Genomic DNA, 21248 nt, shown 5'->3' with positions numbered 1-21248 from the left:
AATAACTAGAGAAACACAAGACATAGAGTAGATGGAAGATAATCTCAGAGATGTTCACTAGCCACTGGGGAGAGGTGACTAGGAAAGGTCTCCTGCTGAAGTGGGGATTTGACACTTGGAGGAAGCCAGAGAAACTAAGGCATGGGGGGATAGCATTTGCCAAGGTACAGAACCTCAAGTTAGCCTTGGTAGTTGGACTTCAGAGTGAGAGGTGAGGAATAAAGCATAACCCTGGAAATGTAGGAAGGGCCCCCGCCAGTTATGAAGAGGTATAAATGCCAAACATGGCATCTTATATTTGGTCCTGAAATGAGTGAATGAATGAATGAATGAATGAAAAGTATTTATTAAGCTCTTACTATGTACAAAGCACTCTTCAAAGTGCTGAGGATATAAATAGAAAGACCAGACAGTTCCTGTTCTCAAAGAACTCTCTTTCTAATAGATGGAGACAATACATATAGGAGGGTTCAGCTGCAAGTCAAATGGAAAGGCCCAGTAGTCCTTAGGGTGGAACAGCAAAGCAGATGGTAATGTGTCTTCTTTAGTGTCATTTCCATAGATTAAAATGACATCCCTTTATGATGCTAAACCATCTGAAAGTTCCAAAGTGCTTAAGGGAAGCTACTGGAGTTGGTTGAGTAGAGAAGCAAAGGAGAGTAACATAGTGAGGCCTAGGATTTAGAAAAATTTCTTTGGCAACTTAGTGGAAGATTAATTGGAATGGGGAGAGATTTAAGGAAGTATGTGGGACAGAGCCCACTTACTCAAAATAAAAACAAAGACTTAGATACCTTGAAAGTAGAAAGGAGTTTATTGCTTTCTCATGAGAAAGGGTACCACTCCTAGTCGCCATTGCTGGCCAGGAGAGTACCAGTACGTTACAGAAATTAATTTATATCCTAATGAGAGCTCCTCCTCCCTAACACCCTTCCCCTTATCCCATTGGCTGGGCTTTTAGGGGGCACAATCTATTCTTCCCAGCAACAGAGAACAAGAAAAGGCGGGAAGTTTTGCAAGGGCAAGCAGTTCAGGTTGGAGATAGGGCTATTCTTTTTACTACTTACTTAAAAACAGGGTCTGGGGTGGGAAGGGTTTTGAAAACAACAATACAAGAACCATGAACAAGAACTAATGACCCTTTGAGGAGGCTTCACTTCTGAGAGATCATCTCTCACAGAAGGGACACTAATTAGAAAGTTTTTGCAATGGTCCAGTTGAGAAGGGATGTGGAGGTAGCTGCATTACATTTATCAATCATTCATCTATTTTTGTCAGTTATCATCTATATACAGATTATATTGTCTGTAAATAAATGATAATTGAATCCATGGGAACTCATGTCATCATCAAGAGGAAAATGCATAGAAGGAAAAGAGAGAAGGATCCAGGACAAAGGACCTGGAGGACCTCCTCACCTCACCTCCCATTAGTGGGCATGACAAGTAGGAAAACCCAGGAAATAAAACTGAGAAAGAATGGTTGTGGTTAAAAGGAGAAGAACCAAGAGACGTTGTGGTGTGAAAAGCTAGAGAAGAGATAGAATCTGAAAAGATAGGGTAATCAAAGGTGTCAGATACTGCTGAGAAGTCAAGAAGGATGATAATTGAGAAAATGTCACTAGATTTGACAGTTAAGAGACCACTGGCAACTTTGGAGAGAGCAGTGTCAATTGAATGATGAGATTGTGTGTGTGTGCTTTGTCCTTTCTTCTTCAAGAGGACCATGAGATGAAGACATGACTTGCAATTGAATTTGATTTGAGTGAGTGAGGGTTGTGCAAAGTCACCAGCCTCAGTTTCTCCTCCAGAGCCATCTGAGTCCTGTGGCCAGATGTGTATCAGGACTAACCCTGAGATTCTTCCCCTCCCAGTTTGCTTTTTTTTTTTTTATTAAAGGGGACTATCCCTTGACTTACTTCTTAAAGAGGCCTATTCACTGCATGGGCATTGCCTCACCCAAAGTGAGACCTTGAAAAGACCTTAGCTTAAAAAGGCTAAGGTCTCCCACTGCATGATGAGATTAGAAGCCAGATGACAGAGTGTATAGAAGAGAGTGATAGGAAAAGAAGTGGAGGCTACTAGTATAGACAGCTTTCACAAATGGTTTAGTTGAAAAGAGGAGAGAATGGACTGATAGCTAGTGGAGAGGTTCAAGTGAGGAATTTTAAGAGATGATGAGACATGAGTATGTTTGTAGGCAGTGCCTAGGTGCCTAAATACCAGATTTTCAAGGTTTATTCTGCTCTAATTTATTGTTGGTCGTAAAAGAATGATGATGTGCTCTGAGTTGCTCTATAATGATGATATCTAGCTAAACTAATCTTTGAAAATGAAATCATCTTTATGGAGATGATTCCAAGATCACTTTGTGCAGCTCAGTCCCCTCTCCTGAGCTCTAGTACCCCATTACCAACTACTTTTCAATTGAGCGATTGCAATTCAAACTTTTCAATTCAATAACTACAGGTCAGACTGGTATCCCACAGGTGTCTCAAACTCAACACATCTAAAATGGAACATAGTATCTTTCCTCTAAAACCTACTCATCTTACATTGAAGGCACTACCATCCTTTTTTGTCACCTAGATTTTCAACCTTGATCTCATTTTCAGCTCTTCTTTCTCATTCACTATACGTGTCAAATCAGTTGTCAAATTTTATGCTCTCTTCTCTCTCTGTCCCCCTCTGCCTCTCCCTTTCCCATCTCTCTCTCTTCCCCCCCCCTTGACTTTTCTTTTCACATATATACCACCACCCTACTTCAAGACCTTTTCAATTTTTCACTGAACTATTCCATTACCTACCTAATTAGATTCCCTGCTGTATAAGAAGAGAAAAGTGATCGGATATAAGACGGGTTGTGGAAGTAGAAAAGGGAAGAATTGACCACTGCTTGGATTTGTGGAGCTTCTCAGGGAGAGTGAGGAATCAAGGTTAGAGTGAAGGTTACAAACCTGGAGAATGGTGGTTCAGTATCATTGTAAGGTTTACAAGATTATAAGCTAAGAACTGGATGATTGCTGTAGAACTGATCTAGTCCAATGCCCTCATTTAACAGATGAGCAAACTGAGGTACAGAGAGTTGAAATGTTATTTGCATGCTCCCCCTCCCCAATTAGACTGTAAACTCCTTAAGGGCAGGGACTGATTTTTGCTTTACTTTTTCTCCTTAGTGCTTGGTTTAGTGCATGATACATAATAGGTGTTTAATAAATGCTTATTGACTTGACTTCTCCCAGATCACACAAGTGTTAAATGTTGAGGCTGAGACCCCAACCTAAGTTTCATACCCCTTAAGGAGAATGATAAGTACAGGGTAATAATATCTAATGATAATAATAGCTACCTCTTAGATAGTGATTTAAAATTTGGAAAACACTTTATAAATATGATCTCATTTTATCCTTACAAAAACCCTGGAAGGTAGATGCTATTATTTTCCCTTTTTTGTGGATGAGAAAACTGAGGCAAATAAGGGCTAAGTGACATTCTCAGGGTCACATAGCCGTAATCAGAGGCTACATTTAAATTCAGGTCATCCTGACTCCAGATCCTGTACTCTGTTCACTGGACCACCTAACTGACTCAGCATATGGATAAAATTAATTTAATGTTGTTGTTCAGCCTTCATTCTGGAAGAATACCAATGCCATCTTGAAGGTGATGTCTTGACTTGCCAGTGAATTGGATTTAAGTGAGGCAGAGGTACACAAAGTCATCAGCTTCACTGTCTCCTCCAGAGTCATCAGAGTCCAGTGGCAAGATATAATAAGTAAAGGCAACTGGCATTGGCCCAGGATGCGGAGGGAGACCTTAGCCTTTTTTAAGCTAAGATCTTTCCCAGGTCTCAGTTTGTCTGAGGTAATGCCCATTCAGAATTAACTGGATAGCATTAATAGGGAGGAAATGGGATTCCATAAGGGCCTTAAAAAATTAGTAGGTCATCAAAAATATTTAGGAGGACTCTTGTTGGAACAGGAGCATGAATAAAGGTTCAGAGGTAGGAATGAGCTTAGCAGATGCTGACTTTGTTGATGGAGACCGGGTTAGACTTACTCAAGAAGAAAATTTGTGTTAGGAAGTGATGGGAGAGAATGCTGGTTAAGTAACATGGAGATTACAGAGGGCCTGGAAGGCAAGTTGAGGAGCTGGATTGGATTGGTCGGCAGTGGATAGATAGGTAAGAATAGATTGTCAAGCTGCAGTGTGTTAGGAAAAGAGGTGGAATGAAGGGTAACAAAGATATTAAAGGCGGACAAGCCAGCTAGAATGGGAGCAGTGAGAATGGAGAAGAAAGGGCAATCCAAGAGGTCAGTTTTGTTAATGAAGGAACATAGAAATTGAAAGTCTTGCTCTATATCCCTGCATAACTTCTTGTCTGCTCCCAGGGCTTCCAGACTGCATAGGTTTCTATTTAGAAAAACCTCTAAAAATGTGTGTAAGTTTACAAACTTTCTTGGGGATAGACAAAGATTATAAGATCCTGACTGCCAGGCTAGGAAGTCTAGGCTTTATTCTGTGGGATCCATTGATGGTTTTTGAGGAGGAGGTGGGTGACAGCTTCAATACCATGCTTTAGGAAGACTGATCTCTATCAGCTTGTCTTGGGGATTACCAAGCAAATTTCTTAAACTTGGGCTTTAGAAAGTGAGAATCCTAGCTAAGAAGACCCCCATAAAAGGTTTACATGTGTCTAAATAGATCAATGCTTCTAAAAGGAAATGAAGACATGAAAAGATAAGTTTGGATAAAATATTTTTGGTGACATCTATTTGCTCTCCTAAAGAAAATGTGTTATCTGGCCTCTACTGAGAACATTCAAGAACAATCCTCTATAATAATCATAATCATAATAACTAGCATTTATACAGCATTTTAAGGTTTGCAAAACACTACAAATATTATCGCATTATATCCCTACAACAATCTTGTGAGGTAGGTGCTATTATTCTCCTCATTTTGCAGATGAAACTGAGACACAAAAAGGTTAAGCAGCTTGCCCAGGGTCACACAGATAGTAAATGTCTGAGGAAAGGTTTGAGCTCTGGTCTTCATGACTCTTTGTCCAGGTAGACTTGACTGCCTACAAAAAGCAGTCCCATTTTAAGTGAGCGTGTGGAAGCGTTGTGCTTAAAGCATGCTAAATAAATAGTACATAATTGTTATCATAAGATATTGTTTTTCAAAGTGAGACTCTAGACCAAGTTTTTGCCTTTGGTATATATATACCTGGGCAAGTCACTTAACCCCATTGCATCTTGTCCAGTCCCCCTAATCACCCCCCGACTTCCGTAGTCAGTATAGTATTAGTTGAAAATAAGATTGCAAAGGGAAACCTGGAAGTCACTAAAGATCAAAGGAACATAATTTAGAAATTCTATCATATCTTAATTAAAATTCACATCCTGGTAATATGTGCTTAATCAAGGGAAGCTATCTAGGTGCTGCTTGTAAAGGTTTCTGGGGTATGATACATAAATTCCAGACCAAATCCAGACTTCCACACCTCCAGACCAGCAGAATATCACAAAGATACTAATAACTTTGAGATGATGACTGAAGTTTTACGAGTAACTTTGAGATGATTTGGATATGTTAATGAACTAACCACAAAGTGGCACAGCTAGGAGTTGGTCTGTTTCCCAAAAAAACCCTATAAAAATGAGACCTTAAACTCCTCCACTGAGCCTTCTTCCCTCTCTGTTAGTGCCATATTGCTGAGTGCTCCCAACTCTAATCCATGGTTTTGCAAGTGATTCTCTCTGCCTCTCCCCCTAGCCCCATCCTTTCCCCTGCATTGCCTGATCTTCTTTCACCATCCTGATTCCCCCAGTACCTCCCTGATAGTGTCTTCCTCCCAAAATTACCATTTATTTTTTCATATATTTTATATATAGTTATATACGTCTATGCACATTGTTCCTTCCTATAAAACGTAAGAACCTGACTGTAGGGACTGTTTTGTTTTTTTGTCTTTGCATTTCTAGTGCCTATGACAGTGATTAGCATGTAGTTGGTACTTAATAAATGCTTGATTAAGATCGATTGCTCCTCTTTGGCTACCCTTCAATAGTGCCTTTCCATATGTAACCATTGATGATTTATATAGTTTCACCATAGGGTTATTTTCACCTTATTCCAAATTAAACAGCAGTAGGCCAAGACAGAAGCTTGGAATGAGTAGCTTTGGAAAACGTTTTATTTGTTTTGAGGCTTTCTTTGAATTTAATGTTGAATTATACAAATCAGAGAAAACACAGCCTTAAGATGTATTCCTTCTCCATCTGTAAAAGTCAGTTACCTAGATATAATTATTTGTAGTAAGAGGAAATTCCAAGTTCAAAATTTTAACTCATACTCCCTGAAAAAATGAAATTTATTCCTTAACTGCCAGAATAGATCTCTTATATGTGATGGGAAAAAAATAGAAGTGAGAAATTATTCTAAACTTACTAATGGAAAAACAGGCAAAGTATAACTTGTAACACCATCTGAATTTAGTTGTAGTTCTCAGGCTTACTAACAGACTACAGACATGTGTTCCTGCTGCTTGAATGGAACCACCATCTCATTGAAATGGGAATATCCTCAAATGGCACAGATCACAACCTGACCACATCTTCTCATCCTGTGGAGTTAGTCTCCATTTCAACCCATAGACCCTCCAAAGAAGATCGATCCTAGGTGGTATAGACCTTCCCTTAGGTCTTTTAATATTCCACAGTTACAACTGCAGTGCTTGAGCTGACTATTTTTTGTACCTTGCTCTGCCCATGTGACTGGCTGTTTCAGGCATTAATCATTCTACCGAGGCCTTGGGCCCTAAGGGGCTAACTATGCTGCATGGCCTTTGTGATTTAAAAATGCTTGTGGAAACCTTAGCTGTGGGTATACAAAATTGGCACAGGCTAAATGCACTTTTTGGTGAATATTATCTTAACTGGTGTCAAGAAGATGCTGTTATCAATCTGATGCTATGGTTATTGACAGTTGTTTTGAGTCTATTTTTATTGTGCCCCTTTGAGCACCTAGGGCTCTTTTAATAGGCTGCATCTGTTAGTGTATAAACCTTGCTGACTGCTGGCTTGTATATTCTTCCTGAATGTTGGTTTGTAGTTAGTAAATGGGGGGTTGGGGGTGGGTGGGAGGGGAGTGGTGGTGGTGCTTTGTTTTTCCTTCATTTATTTATTTGTTTATTTATTAATTTGTCTTTATATCATCATAATCCTTCCTGCCTCCCTCCTTCCTTCTCTCTCTTTTTTCTTTCTTCCTTTTTTCTCTTTCTTTCTTTTTCTTTCTTTCTATCTTTCTTTTTTTCTTTCTTTTTCTTTCTCTCTTTCCAGCTTCCTTCTTTCCTTCCATCTTTGCTTCTTTCCCTTCTTTTCTTTCTTTCTTCCTCCATCCTCTCTCCTTCCTTCTTTCCTTCCTTCCTTCTTTCCTCATTGATTCAATCTCTATTCTAAGTACAGGACACTCCATTAACCTTGTTCATGCTTTTGAGCCTAGAACACATTCCCTCCTCACCTTCATCTCACAGAGTACCCTTCATCCTTTCAGATGCAACAAAAGCACTGCCTTTTGCAGGAAACCTTCCTTGATCTCTACCCCTTAGCCCCCAGCTGCTGGTGTCCTCTCTTCCTAACTACCATTTCTTTTATATTCTGTTATTTCTTATATATTCTGTAGATACTTGCATATATAAATTTATAACTTCAAAAAATGCCATTACTTGCTGGCAGAATGGTCCCAGTCAGTGATAGGCACAAGAATATCTCATTGCCTGCCAGATATTGGGAAAATGTCTGCTACATTAGAAGCGTCCATAAGTCCAGACACTCTCCTAAGGGACTCTTACATTGCTGTTCAATAGAAAACATTAGCATTTCTGTCTCAGAATTAGTGAAGACAGGTTTTGGCCTATGAATATAATAGAGCATTTTAATCTGAGAGCTAGAGGGAGGAGATGGCAGGTGGGAGCCACACAGTATATTTATTATCTCCCATTGCGACTCCCCAAGGATGTGGCCTTCTGGTGCTGTAACTTGCACTTGCAGACTCATGCCTAGCTCTGAGGAATAACCCACACCTGCTACTCCTGATCTAATCACACTAGGAACAGTACGTCAAACTGGGACAGATGATATATAGTCCCTTTCCTGGGAGTAGAAAGACCACTGACTCAGGAATCAGAGGACCTGGGTTCAAATTCTACCTCTAATACTACTTGTGTGACTTTGTGCAAGTCATTATAAAATGAGGTGGTTCGATTTAGTGGCCTGTTCAGTCTTTTCTAGGAATAGAACTATTATCCTATGATTATATTTACATTCACATTATATTTACATTATGTTGCTGGACTCCAGATTCTTCTGCATCATGAGACCCTATTTCTAGTCTCCTTCCATGCCTTTTTCCTTGGGCTCAGGATGATTCACCAGGTCTAGCCTATACCCAGGATCTTATTTTACTCGTGTACTCTTTTACTTGGTTTGTACCTCTGGGACTTGGCTCCCAGCCTACATTTACTAACCTTTCTTTTCACCTGTGCCCTTTTTCTGATTGGGGCCTTAGATCCCGATTCCAGTCCTTTAGCCACTTTGGTTTATGCACTTTAAAGCTTGGATTTGCTCTCAGAACTCACTGTGACTATAAACCTCTCACTCAACAAAACCAAAACTAGCAAATCTAACAAATCTAACCCTTGGAATGAGGAAGTAGAAACCTCAAGTCAAAGAACTCAGCATTTGGGACGCAAGATGCTAATGGAGAGGTAGATGTTCTCACCTGTAACATTAGGGAATTACACTGATTGTGCCTTAAAGGCTCCTTGTAGCTTTGAAACTATAATTTTATTACCCATCCAAAATCCTGGGACATTAGGAGTCTGTGCTGGAGAGGCCAGCACTGGGGGAGTAGGGCCAGGCTAGGCTGGGGAAGGAACTCACTTGGAATGTGGGATGGCAGTTGCACTGTGGGAAAAACAACCTGTCCTCCAGAAAGTCCAGCCGACATTGATCTAGCCAAGTCACTGGTCTGTTATTTTCCTAGCCCCTGAGGAAGGTAGATGAGGGGAGGTAGCAGTGGGGGGAATACAATGATTCTTGTTTTCCTTGACCTAGAATGTAGAGATATTGTGCTAATTGTGCCAGTAGTGGGCTGTGATACCTGGAGCCAGGGACAGCAGTCCAGAGGATATCATAATTGGGCATCATCAGAAGCTAAACCCTTGTATGTTACAGTGCGTTGTTTCTACTCCCTAAGGGGGTACCAGTGCTAACAGTACCACCCACATTTTCATGTCCTAGGACCACTCCTTGCCTACTTAGAGCTCATTTCCTTTATTATACAACATTGCCTTCCACTAATAATCCATACCATTTGCTACTGGTGTGTCCCACCTTATCAGCTTTGGATCCTACTGTTTTCTGTAGTTGGCCACAAATCCGGCACTGACAGTGTTAAAGAGGAGAAATCACTGCTCTTCCCAGAACTTTCTGATAATTTTTTTTGGGGCCGATACCATTATACTCTTATTCCTCTAGTTGTTTTGGCTGCTTTTTCTTCTCTGAGAAAAATAGCAGCATATAGATTTACTCCTAAAATAGCACCTATATGTTTCCTTTCAGTTCAATGCCTCTAAAACACATTGGTGAGCAACGAAATTTCCCATCTGTAAAACAAGAATTAGAGTCCCAAAGATAAATTAATTTTTAATATTCCTCTTTCTTCTCTTCTGGCTATTCCTCCCACTCTATGACTGTGGGCATTCCCCAAGGTTCAGCCTTCAGTTCCTCTGTTTATCTCTTTAACCTCTCCCTCAGATTTATCTACTATTGTGGTTTCAACTCTCTTCTCTATGAAGATTACTTCCAGTCTATATCTCCAACCCTACCTTTTCTCTGATGTCCCCTAGAAAATTTCTAGATACCGGTATTGCACTGAAGGCTTACTACCAACATTCATCCACATTTCTGTTATTAACTATAGAACAACTGGAGAAGAGCCGTTTTGAGGGGGAAGGTTAAAAGTTCAGTTTTAGAAATATGTTTCAGTTTGTAATCAGGCACCACGGACCATAAGATCCCCAGTCGTTTAAGCTAAAAACTTTAGAGAAGTCTTTGACCCTTCCTCACCCTTGTCCCTTATATACAACCAATCACCAAGTGCCATAATGCCCTTTTCTTTCCAGTCCCTCTGAAATATTATTTTTGCACGTTGCCCCTTTTCCCAAGGCCTTCGATGGCTTCTCACTACTTGTAAATTAAAATCCAGATACCTTATGTTGGCAATCAGGACCCTACACAAACCATTTCCTACTTTTCCTTCCAGACTTATTTCTCACTATTCCTTGACATAAACGCTGTGCTCCAGCCATGGTTGCTCTGTCTGCTCCCTGCTATGCTGTCTTTGGTGATTCTTACTCTCACACCTTTGCTCATGCTGTACCACTTACTTTAAATATTCTCCCTTCTCCCTGCCACAACTGATCTCAAAACCTTGCTCAAAGAAATTAATGGAAGAAAAAGCATTTATTAAGCATTTACTATGCACCAAGTGCTGTACTAAGTGCTGGGGATAAAAAATAAAGATGGCTCCTGCCCTCAAGGAGCTTACATTCTTATAGAGGGATGCAGTGTGGTACAGTGGCCAGAGCACTGGACTTGGAGTCAGGAAGACTTGAGTTGTAATACCATCTCAGATAATTACTTTATGACCTTGAGCAAACTCTCTCAGCTTCAGTTCTCTCATTGAAAATGGGGGACCTGTCCTCGATTGCTTCTAAGGTCCCTTTCAGAATCTGTGATCCTTTGATTCTATGGGAGACTACATAAAAAAGGAGCAGTCACCAGCAAGGGACCCTTTGGCTCCCCCCCAAAAAAAAGCAGAGATTTTAATTGAGACTATACTGAAGTAGATGTAAACACCCTTTGGAGAGCAGTGGCAGAATGATTTAATCATGATTCCAGAACTGGAAAGTAGAAGGAGAGAGGAAAGGGTGAAAGGAAGGTGGGGTGGGTGGGCAAGAAAATGGACAGGAAGTAGAAAGTAAAGCATAACTTGACTGGAGTCTACCAGAAATTGTAGGTCAGGTGAGACACACATCATTCAGATCATCAAGGCCTCGGGTGAAAGGGTGTTGTCCAGAATATAGCTAGGTGACTGTCAAGAACACAGCCAAATCTCAGCTCCTCCATGAAGTCTTCTCTGATCACTCAATACCTTCCCTCCTTTTCTTCGCCAGAGTGGGCTCAATTCCTATAGGAATAATTGTCAGGACTATTAATTTAGTACTTACCATTTGTTGTCGTAATTTATTAATCACATTTTTGAGTCTGTATCTTCCCAATTAGACTATAAGCTCCTTAAGTGTCTTCTGAGTCTATGTGGGACACAAGCAGGCACTTGATAAATATTAATTAGCTAATGGTATGTGTTAATAGATTAGCATCATTTTAAATAGGAACCACAAGAATGCATTTGAAAACAACTGCTTCAAGATATATTGGGGCAGAACCATAACAAGAGATCTCTGATCAATAGATCTCATTTTGATCTTTGTAAAAACTAATGAAACTAGTAAACTCTTTGCTTAGTGTAGGTCCACAAAGCAGAAACACCTTCAAAACATATTCTGAGAGTATGAGTGATTATGGAACTTAAATTGAGGGGGCATGATAAATGTAGGGATATCAAAATAATAATAGCACACACCTTGATAAGTAGGCTTCCGCATCTACAAGTTAACTTTTGAAACAAGCTTTTAAAGGAATCAGTACACCACAAGATTAAGGAAAAAAAATCTCAGAAGTAACTATTTATCATCTGCCTGGTTAAGGCCCACATTCCTATAATATTCTATCACCAGGTTAATCTGAGTAATAAAAAATAAAATGATATATAAGTGTGTTTTCTAAATATCACATTTAAGAAGTAGCAGTGCGTAATGTTTCTTTAGCTTCTCTTGTTCATTTCCCTTTCAGGAATGCAATCAAATATGTATTGAGCAGCTATTGCTTATAAAACATTGTACCGTGGGCAGGATGAAGACATGGTCCTTGGCCTTTAGGGAATTCCAGTCTAAATTTGAAGAGAAGACTTACAGTTGAAAAATGATATAACACTAGAAAGCTCTTCAGAATTAGTGAGCTTCTTGAGGGCAGGGATGGTCTTTTGCCTCTTTTTGCATCCCCAATGCTTAGCATAATGTTTGGCACATAGTAGGAGCTTAATAAATATTTACTGATTGATGATTAAGTTCCATTAAAGTAGTACTTGACAATAATCCTTTTTCCTTATCTCCAATTGGCTCTTTCTCATGTTTCCTGTAGCAGCTGATGTGTGTGTGTGTGTGTGTGTGTGTGTGTGTGTGTGTGTGTGTGTGAACGTATGTGTGTGTTAAGGAAGAGATCAGAGCATGTTTGTAGCCTGAGGAGAGGCTGTTGTCAAGCATCTTTAAAGCCTTGGAAAATACCCCAAAGTCCCCTTCAGGATGGCTATGAAAGTCTTTACAAATCTCCTTCTGTAGTCTAATTAAACCTGAATTTCTTCAAGTACCAACATTCCAGATTAATAAAAAACTACGTTAGCATATCTAGTCTGTAGAAGAGAAGACTTACTGGGAGAAATAATAGCTTCCTACAAGTATTTGAAAGGGTGTTATAGAGAAGAGGCCTTCTGGTTTATTGGACAGAGGGCCAGCCTTAGTCAGAGAGACCTGGGTTCACGTCCTACCTCTGATAAGCACACATTAGGGGTATAACCATGGGCGAGTTACTTTCCGTCTCGCTATAAAGAACATCTTCACAAGACTCTAAACTGCAGACAGTCTTCACCAGTAGAGGGAATTTCTGTACTGAGAGTATAGACAAAAATAAACAAAAATGTGAAAAGGGGATTAGATTTATTCCACTTGGTCCCAGGAGGCAGAACTAGAATCAACAAATGGAAGTTGTCGAGAGGCAGGTTTCAATTCAATAGAAGGAAAAGCTTCCTAATAACTCAAGTCAGTCAGTCAGTAAACATATTTAGCATGTGCTATGTGCCAGGCAGCTAGGTGGCACAATGGATAGAGCACTGAGCTTGGAATCAGGAAGACTCATCTTCATGAGTTCAAGTCCAGTCCCTCAGACACTTACTAGCTGTGTGACCCAGGGCCAGTCACTTAACTCTCTTTGCCTCAGTTCCTCATCTGTAAAATGAACTGGAGAAGGAAATGGCAAACCACTCCAGTACCTTTGCCAATAAAACCCCACGTGGGGTCATGAAGAGTTGGATATGACTGAAATGACACAACAACAACAATAATGTGTTAGGCATTATGTTAAGCCCTGGGAATGCAAAGAAAGGCAGAAGACAATCCCTTTTCAAAGCTATCCAGAAGTGAAATGGGATACTTCATAAGGAAGAGTTTCTTGTTATTTGAGTTCTTCAGGTATAAGCTAGATGACCATTTGGGGGACTGGGGTAGGTAGGGGGGACGTTGTGGAGATAATTCCTGTTCAGACAGATGTTTGACTTCAACACCTCTGAAGTCCCTTCCAACTTGGAGATTCTGTGATTCATATGGAAAAAGAACTAGATTATATAATGTTATTGTTCTTCTGTTTTGATTGTGTCACTAGTATTTCTATAATATCAGTTTCTACTATTTTTCATTACAAATATGTAATGCTTCAACCACATTGTGGGCTAAATAGGCTTTTGGGGCCTGACCTGAAAACCTAGCCATTTATAACATTATTGGTGTGGCAAAATGAGAATTCTTAGTTCCAAATAACTGACACACAAACGAACTTTCGGAAGAAAACAATCTCTATATTGGAGATGCCAGTATGTACCTCAGTGGCAAAGGCCAACTTACTCTTATTGAAGCAAAAATGATTGTATTCACTAAGCACATCAGTAACATTACTAAGATTCCAGTTCACTTACTAAGAGCCAGTTCCCTAAGCACATATGAAATATCTGTGGTTGTAGTTAGGAACCAGAGAGAAGCAAAAGAAAAAAAAATTGGAAAGTAGGATAAGGAAGGAAAAAGTAAAGGATGAAAACCATTAATAAAAGTTTAGAAGAAATATAGCTACAGTGACATGAATAGACAAATGAAATAGATAAAGAAAGAGAATAAGGGGAGGGCAGGAAACCAGACTAAAGGTTTAAAGCATATGACTTAGAAAAAAACCCAACACTTTTTATAAATGAAGACCTCAGAGAAAGTACAGCAAGAATTTTATGGAATATTATTATGCTATAAGGGATGAAGATAATGAAGAATTTTAAGAAATATAGAAAGGTTTGGAGAAATGGTGCAGAGTGAGGGAAGTAGAATCCAAAGGACATACGATGTAAAGATAAAGGCCAGATCTATGATTTCGTCAGTATAGGGGACTGCCAGGTGAGTAAACTTCCTCTCCCAATACTGGTTGATACCTTCTCTGCTACTTAGAGTCATACCTAGAACAAAGGGGTCAAACAAGTGCCTCTATACTAGATTAAAATGTAAATGGGAAATATTTAACAAAATAAAAATACATTTGCCATTGTTCATTTGTGTCTGACTTTTTGTGATCTCTTTTTGTGGTTTTCTTACCAAAGATACTGGAGTGGTTTGCCATTTCTTTCTCCAGCTGATTTTATAAATGAGGAACTGAGGAAAAGAGAGTTAAGTGACTTGCCCAGGGTCACACAGCTAATGAGTATCTGAGACTGGATTTGAACTTATAAAAATGAGTCTTCCTGAGTCCAAGCCCAGTGCTTGATCCACTGTGCCACCTATCTGCCCTAAAATACAGTAGAACATAAATAAAGGTAATAAGAGCTTTTCTAAGTTAATATGCAGCCGGTAGGGATCATCACGTACAGTTCAGTGGTCTCATTTTTATTTGGGTTGGACACCACTGGCCTAGAACACCGATTAAATAACTCACATGGTCGGTATGGCTTAGAGGTAGAATTTGAACTCAGGTCTTCCTTTGCTTTGAAACCAGCTTTCTATCCACTCTGTCCTGCTGCCTCTCTTGAGGAAAATTAAAGAAACTTTAGGCTGGTCCCCACCACAACTGTCTGTTCTTTGTATTCTATGACTTTAAGAGGGAGCATGATGTAGTAGAACGAGGTCTAGATTTGCAGTCAAACTACAGGAGTTCAAGTGCCTCAGCTGCCATTTAATAGCTGAGTAGCCATGAGAAGTTAGTTAACTTCTCTGTGCTTTACTCTCTTCATCTCTAAAATGGGGATACTCATATTTGCCTCATCTACCTCATAGGAATCAAGGGAGGTGATAGTTATAGAGCAGGAAGCATAAATAAGACACCCTTTAAGGACTTCTTCAGCCAAAATGGGGAAAACTTCCTAGTTAAAAGGGTAGATACAATGACAGGAGCATTAAAGATGATTTTCCATTCTTCAAAACATATTAGCAAAGAAGGAAAGGAAAAGAAAAAAAAACAAGGAAGGGAGAAAATAAAGATATTGAGAGAGAGAGAGAGAGAGAGAGAGAGAGAGAGAGAGAGAGAGAGAGAGAGAGAGAGACCAGGTCTGACTCAGTGTGAATCAGTTTTTACTTGCCATGTAGAGCTATTTATAAAGATTTAATATTAATGATTATGATGATGATAGCTAACATTTGTGTAGTGCTTATTATATACTAGGCACTGTGCTAAATACTTTACAATTATCATTTCATTTGATCTTCACAGCCTTGGGAGACAGGTGCCATTATCATCTCCATTTTATTGAGGAAACTGAGGCAAAAAAGCTGAAGTGATTTGCCCAATTTCCTGCAGCTAGTAAATGTCTGAGGTTAGACATGAGCTCAGGTCTTCCTATCTCTGGGCCCAATACTCTATTCATTAGCCTACCTAGCTGCCCCAATATATGAAAACTATGACTCCTGTGGCTTTTACCATGGTTTAAAAAAAAAACCCTTTACTTCTGTATCATTGAAATAATGGTAATTTATGTAACATTTTAATGTTTATGAGGTGCTTTACGTAAATCATCTCATTTGATATTCATGGCATTCCTCTGAAGTTCCACAGATAGCTCCACTTACAGATGAGAAAACTAAGGCTCAAGGAAACTCTTTCCTTGAGCCTTCCTTGTCACATTGCAAACAGTGATTTTGTGTAATAATTTTTCTTAGAACATAAGTAGTTTTGTTGTACTTGCCTGAAAATTTGATGTTGTGAACCTATCCCTATATATGGTGGTTTTACTATGCACAGTTTCTTCATTTTGCCTGAAGGTTAAGACATAGAATCTTGCTTTCCAGTAATGAAAAGTTAAGAGACATAGTGATTGAAAGAGAAACTTGAGTCTAGAAGTGGTGTTCTGCTACAGTGACATACAGCAGTTGTCTCCACTGCCAGAGACTTTTGAAAGAAAAGTCTTCCATGCATTACTTCCGACAATTACTCTCAAACCTTCCTGCTTTGCTCCTCAACTGATTTCTTGTGGAGTATAGTATAGTTTATCTCAATTTGCGCACACTTCTCTAGTATTCTGTACTCAAAATTTGCTCTCCACCCTTTGTCTTCCCTATCATACTGTTATATCTGCCCACCCATTTTGTTTAATATATTACTGTAAAGTTCCCCTGCACAGGTCCCCTTCTCAGTCTACCCAAATTCTGTAACCCAAAACTGGGTAATAGGCAACAGAGCTGCCAGTTGGCACCTCTTCCCTTAACCTTCAAGAGGGAAAGGTGCCCCAGGATGTATCTGTGATGTCCTCTTCGAGTGCACAGCCTGTGCTCTTGCCTTGGTGTGTAGCTTTTCCCTCTGCTGGAGTGCTCCACACAGCGGGCACCTGGCTAGACCCCTTCTCCATTGTCCACAGATATTTCTTTCTCTCTCCCTATAATGGCCTGGGCTGGAAAATGATTCATTGTGGCTTTTTCTTGGATTTCCCCATCAGAATTTAGTCTGGTGTGTTTTCTAGATCTGTTTAGAGGAGTTTTGGTGGGGAGTTCACTGTACTTCTTCCTGCTTCTCCGCCATCTTGGCTCCATGTCTTTCCTCTTATTATTTTACTCTTACTTGTAGCTCCAGCATATAGCACAGTTCTCATACATAGTAGGTATTCAATACAATGTTTGATGATGATAATACTCTCTTTTCTAACCTCTGTTAAATTTACCTCAAGTGCCACCTCTTTCAGGAGGCCTTTCATGGTCTTCATCCAAGCTCCTAGTGGCATCCCCTTTTCTATCCACTTGGTTTGTGTTATCTTGTATGTGTAGCAGATATTTTGTCTCACCCATTAGAGTATAATCTTCTTTAAGGAGGGGATTTTTTGTTTTTTCTTTGTATCCTTAGCACTTTACTATGTGCATGGAACATAGCAAGTACTTAATAAATACTTGTCAATTGATTGTAATGAATGCTAGGGATATATTACATGGATCTGTAAGCTCTTAGATTATCATCCTTAAAAAATTTTTATTTTGTTGAAGCTGGTGCTCGAAGCAATATTGGATGGGCTTTTGGTCTGGGATTGGAGAGGCTGGCCATGATGCTGTATAATATCCCTGATATTCGCATGTTTTGGAGTGAAGATGAGAGATTCCTGAAACAATTTCATGTGCCTAATATCAACCAGAATGTACAATTTCAGGTAAGAACATTTGCAAGAATTATTTAAGCATGTATTTTATTATCAGTTTAGCTTAATGCTTAGCACAGGGTCTGACACATAGTATGCACTTAATAAATGTTTATTAATCATTTTATTAATGAGAATGAAAGACCATGAACTTGAAAAGAAATAAACTTTAGCAATAAACAATGAGTATTTGATAGAAGAGTATTTGCTTTCCTAGTTGTGATTAGAGAACAGTCTTCATTGATAAGGTAATAGAATTAGTATTGCACTGACAAGGTGTTGCTATTGTAGAACCTTTGATGATCCTCTGGAGAAATTGATGGTTCTGTGGCAATAAAAATAACTCATATTTATATAGATCTTAAAGATTTGAAAAGTACTTTCCTCAGAATAACTCTGTGAGATATATGGTGCGTATATTGTTGTTGCTTTGTTACAGAAAAAGAAAACAGGGATCTGAGAGGTTAATTGACGTGGTTATGATTCCTCAGGTAGTAAGAGTCAGAAGTGGGAATGGAACTGACTTTGGACTGTCCAAAGTCCATTCTTTGTGCTGTTCACTATACCAAGCAACAGATTGTTGATCATTAATATCCCAGTCCAATTAAATATTAATTTATACAAAAGTGACTGTCACTCTTTGTTCTAGCATGAGGCACTTGAACTCAGTTTTCATTTAAAACACGTACATACACACAGCAAACTCACTAAGATAACTGATTGTTTTAAACCTAACAGTATATCACAGTGGACTGGCATTGGACTTGTAGCTAGGACAACCTGGGTTCAAATCCTATCTTCTAGGTTTACTAATTGTGTGACATAGGTAGGTCACTTAACCTCTCTTTGCCTCAGTTTCCTCATCTGTAGAATGATGGTACTGAATTAAATGGCCTTCTAGATTCCTTCTATGTTCTAAATGTGTGATCCAAGATCCTATTATCTTATGATTCACTTCACCAGATTTCAACATATGATACCACCATTACCTTGGTGACCTCAAAAATAGTTAGAAACAATCTAAATCTCTTGTTTCAGGCACCAGCATTCTTTCCTGTATTCTGTTCCATCCTGTATAGAATTAAGAGATACCATATTCCTACTTGTATTCTTACTAGGTAGTAATTTTTATGTGATCTCAAACTTAATACTTTGTTAGGCACAGTTACCAGTGGTACAGCCAAAATCCTGAACATTTAAGAAATGCATGCACATAAAAATGATTTCTAAACCACAAATCCTAGAGAAATATTCCCTTATCATTTATTTTTTGAGTTTCCACAGTATACCATGTATCTCACTTATTGTATGTTTATATTGTTGTAAATTATCTGTTATTGGTTAAATGATTCTCTTCATGTATAAGAAAACAACTGTTCATGGCTAAGAATGAAGAATAGTCAAAGTTTGCATGTTGTTTTCTCATGCCATTCTTGTGGGAAAGATGGAAAGATGTGGATGAGACAGCAGTACCATTTGGTGGATTCATAACTGGCTGAACAGCAGAACCAGAAGAGTCTTTAATGGGTCAGCATCATATTGCAAGGTTACAAGAGAGTGTCCCAGAAATCTTTGCTTGGCCTTATGTTCTTTTGCATTTTTATCAATGACTTACGTAAATGTAACATGAAAATACTATTGGATGAGAATCAAGATGCAAAAAATATCTTGACAAGCTAGAACGTTGGATGACATCTAATAAGATGGATTTTAACAACTATAAACATGAATTTGGATTAATAAAAAAATCTAACTCACAAGAATAAGATGGCAGAAAGGTGACTAGACTCATCTGAAAAAGTCATGGGGGAAAAGAAGCTAGGGATCTGCAAGCTGAGATCCCACTAGTGCTATCCTTGGTTGAGTGTGCATGACAAACTTGATGATAATCCTTTTGTACCTTTCCTTGGTCCAGTGCTTTTTAAACTGTGGGGCACGATGGGGTCACTACCCACAGTTTAAGAAGCACTGAAGGGGTATCTAATGGAAAAAAAGTTTAAGACACCCTGTATTAGACCACGTCCAGACTGATGTCTTAATTTCTAGTGTCAACATGGAAGTTTAGTGAAAAGAGGCAAACAAGCTAGGAAATATATATATTTATATTATTTATTCCCTTAAGCTAGCAGAATACATGTAATACATGGGAGCCAGAAGATAATTCTGACTCAGAGATAAGCAAGTTGGGGAATACCTTGTATATTCTTAGAGCAATCCTGCCTTAGGATGTCTGTGTTACTTAAAATTAAGTCTCCATATGTGTTTAACCATAGCACGAGAAAGGAATTTTCTTAATTGGATAGGTTGTAAATACAATAAGATAAGTGCCTAAGTGTCAATTAAAATTACAGACCCAGGATATCCATGTTTCCCCTACAAAGCACATGTCAATAAAATACCAAGATAAGAAAAGTCTCACTATTCAAAACAGTGTCCAGTCCCAGGCGCCTTGTCCTTAGTAGTCATAAACAGCAGAATGCTCCCAGTCAGCCTTATCAGGCCCTGTAGTTGTTGACACAGGAAGGGACATTTTGAGTTCATCCAGAGAGCGCAGCAAAGCATGTCTGTTATGCTAGAGCACACAAAGCATTATGGTAGGTTAAGCTCAGAGTGGGCCAAAATGTCTCTCCTGATTGGCCAATCGAGATTTTAGGCCTTTCTCAGATCTTAGGGGTTCAAAAATGGTTTGGAGAAGGGTCTATACTAGATACCACACTTCAGTGTGGATGTCAGTAAACTGGAAAAGGCCCCAGCTGAGGCAACCAGCATAGTAAAAGCTTTGAGTTCATGCCATATGAAGATGACTGAAGGAACTGATAGTGTTTGAACAGGAAAGGAGAATTAGCAGGTCATTGGTTGTGTCCTTATTCTGAATGCCTTGGAGAGAGAGCCCCACCTTGGCCACTTAGACAACAGCTAGAGCAGGAGTGGGGAACCTGTGGCCTTGAGACCACAAGGTCCTATAGTATGGGTCTGTGTGACCTCAAGGCTCCAGGTTCCCCACCCCAGAGCTAGCAGTTCCCTTTTTCATGTGCCTTCAGCACATCCTCTGTTGAGCCGAAGAGCCTCTTAGCTTCTTCAACCACATCCTCCACTATTGCTTTTTGCTACCCTCATGATTACTGTTGCTACTGTGAGTCCTACTTTAAGCACATCTATCAACCCGTGGACCATGTGTAGGCACTCTGTTAGTCTTTTCTTCTTCTAGACACCAGTGACTCAGACCTGGTGCCCTGAGGTCAAGGCACTGATACACTTGCCTTTCAATTCAAATCACCAAACACTTGTTTAGACACTTACCATATACAAGGTACTGTGCTTGGCCCTGCAGATATACAACAGTAAAAAACTAAAGTAGTCCCTCTTCAGGAGTTTACTGTCTAATCAAGGAAATTTTTCGTATTCATAATCATTATTGAAGTATCATACTAAGTAGAGTTATGTTTGTGGCAAAGGAGAGATACAGGTAAAAGAGATCTAAAGGAACTTGAATGGGATCAAGAACAATTTCAACTAATGCCATTAAAGAAGCCTTTGCACCTAAACTGAACTTTAAAGAAAAATTTTAACAGTTAGAATAGAAGAAAGAAAATGTTTCCTAAAGATGACTATACCGACTACTTCCCTGCAGAAACTGTTGAG

The 21248-nt window shown here is 39.3% G+C and overlaps 1 protein-coding gene across 4 annotated transcripts in view; it reads left to right on the top strand.

Annotated features, from left to right (window-relative positions):
* The window catches only part of FARS2 (phenylalanyl-tRNA synthetase 2, mitochondrial), a 623068-nt gene that overhangs the window by 343088 nt on the left and 258732 nt on the right, over positions 1-21248 (top strand). For all 4 annotated transcript variants that reach the window (XM_020973819.2, XM_078153627.1, XM_078153628.1 and 1 more), the window contains one exon: positions 17458-17618. In XM_020973819.2, the coding sequence (XP_020829478.1) occupies positions 17458-17618 (161 nt within the window). The remainder of the gene's footprint in view (positions 1-17457; positions 17619-21248) is intronic.

Source organism: Phascolarctos cinereus, unplaced genomic scaffold (assembly GCF_003287225.1).
Source record: "Phascolarctos cinereus isolate Bilbo 61053 unplaced genomic scaffold, phaCin_HiC Scaffold_4;HRSCAF=312, whole genome shotgun sequence".
Lineage (NCBI taxonomy): Eukaryota > Metazoa > Chordata > Mammalia > Diprotodontia > Phascolarctidae > Phascolarctos > Phascolarctos cinereus.
The sequence above is the reverse complement of the archived record's forward strand: the minus strand, read 5'-3'. Positions and strand labels throughout refer to the sequence as shown.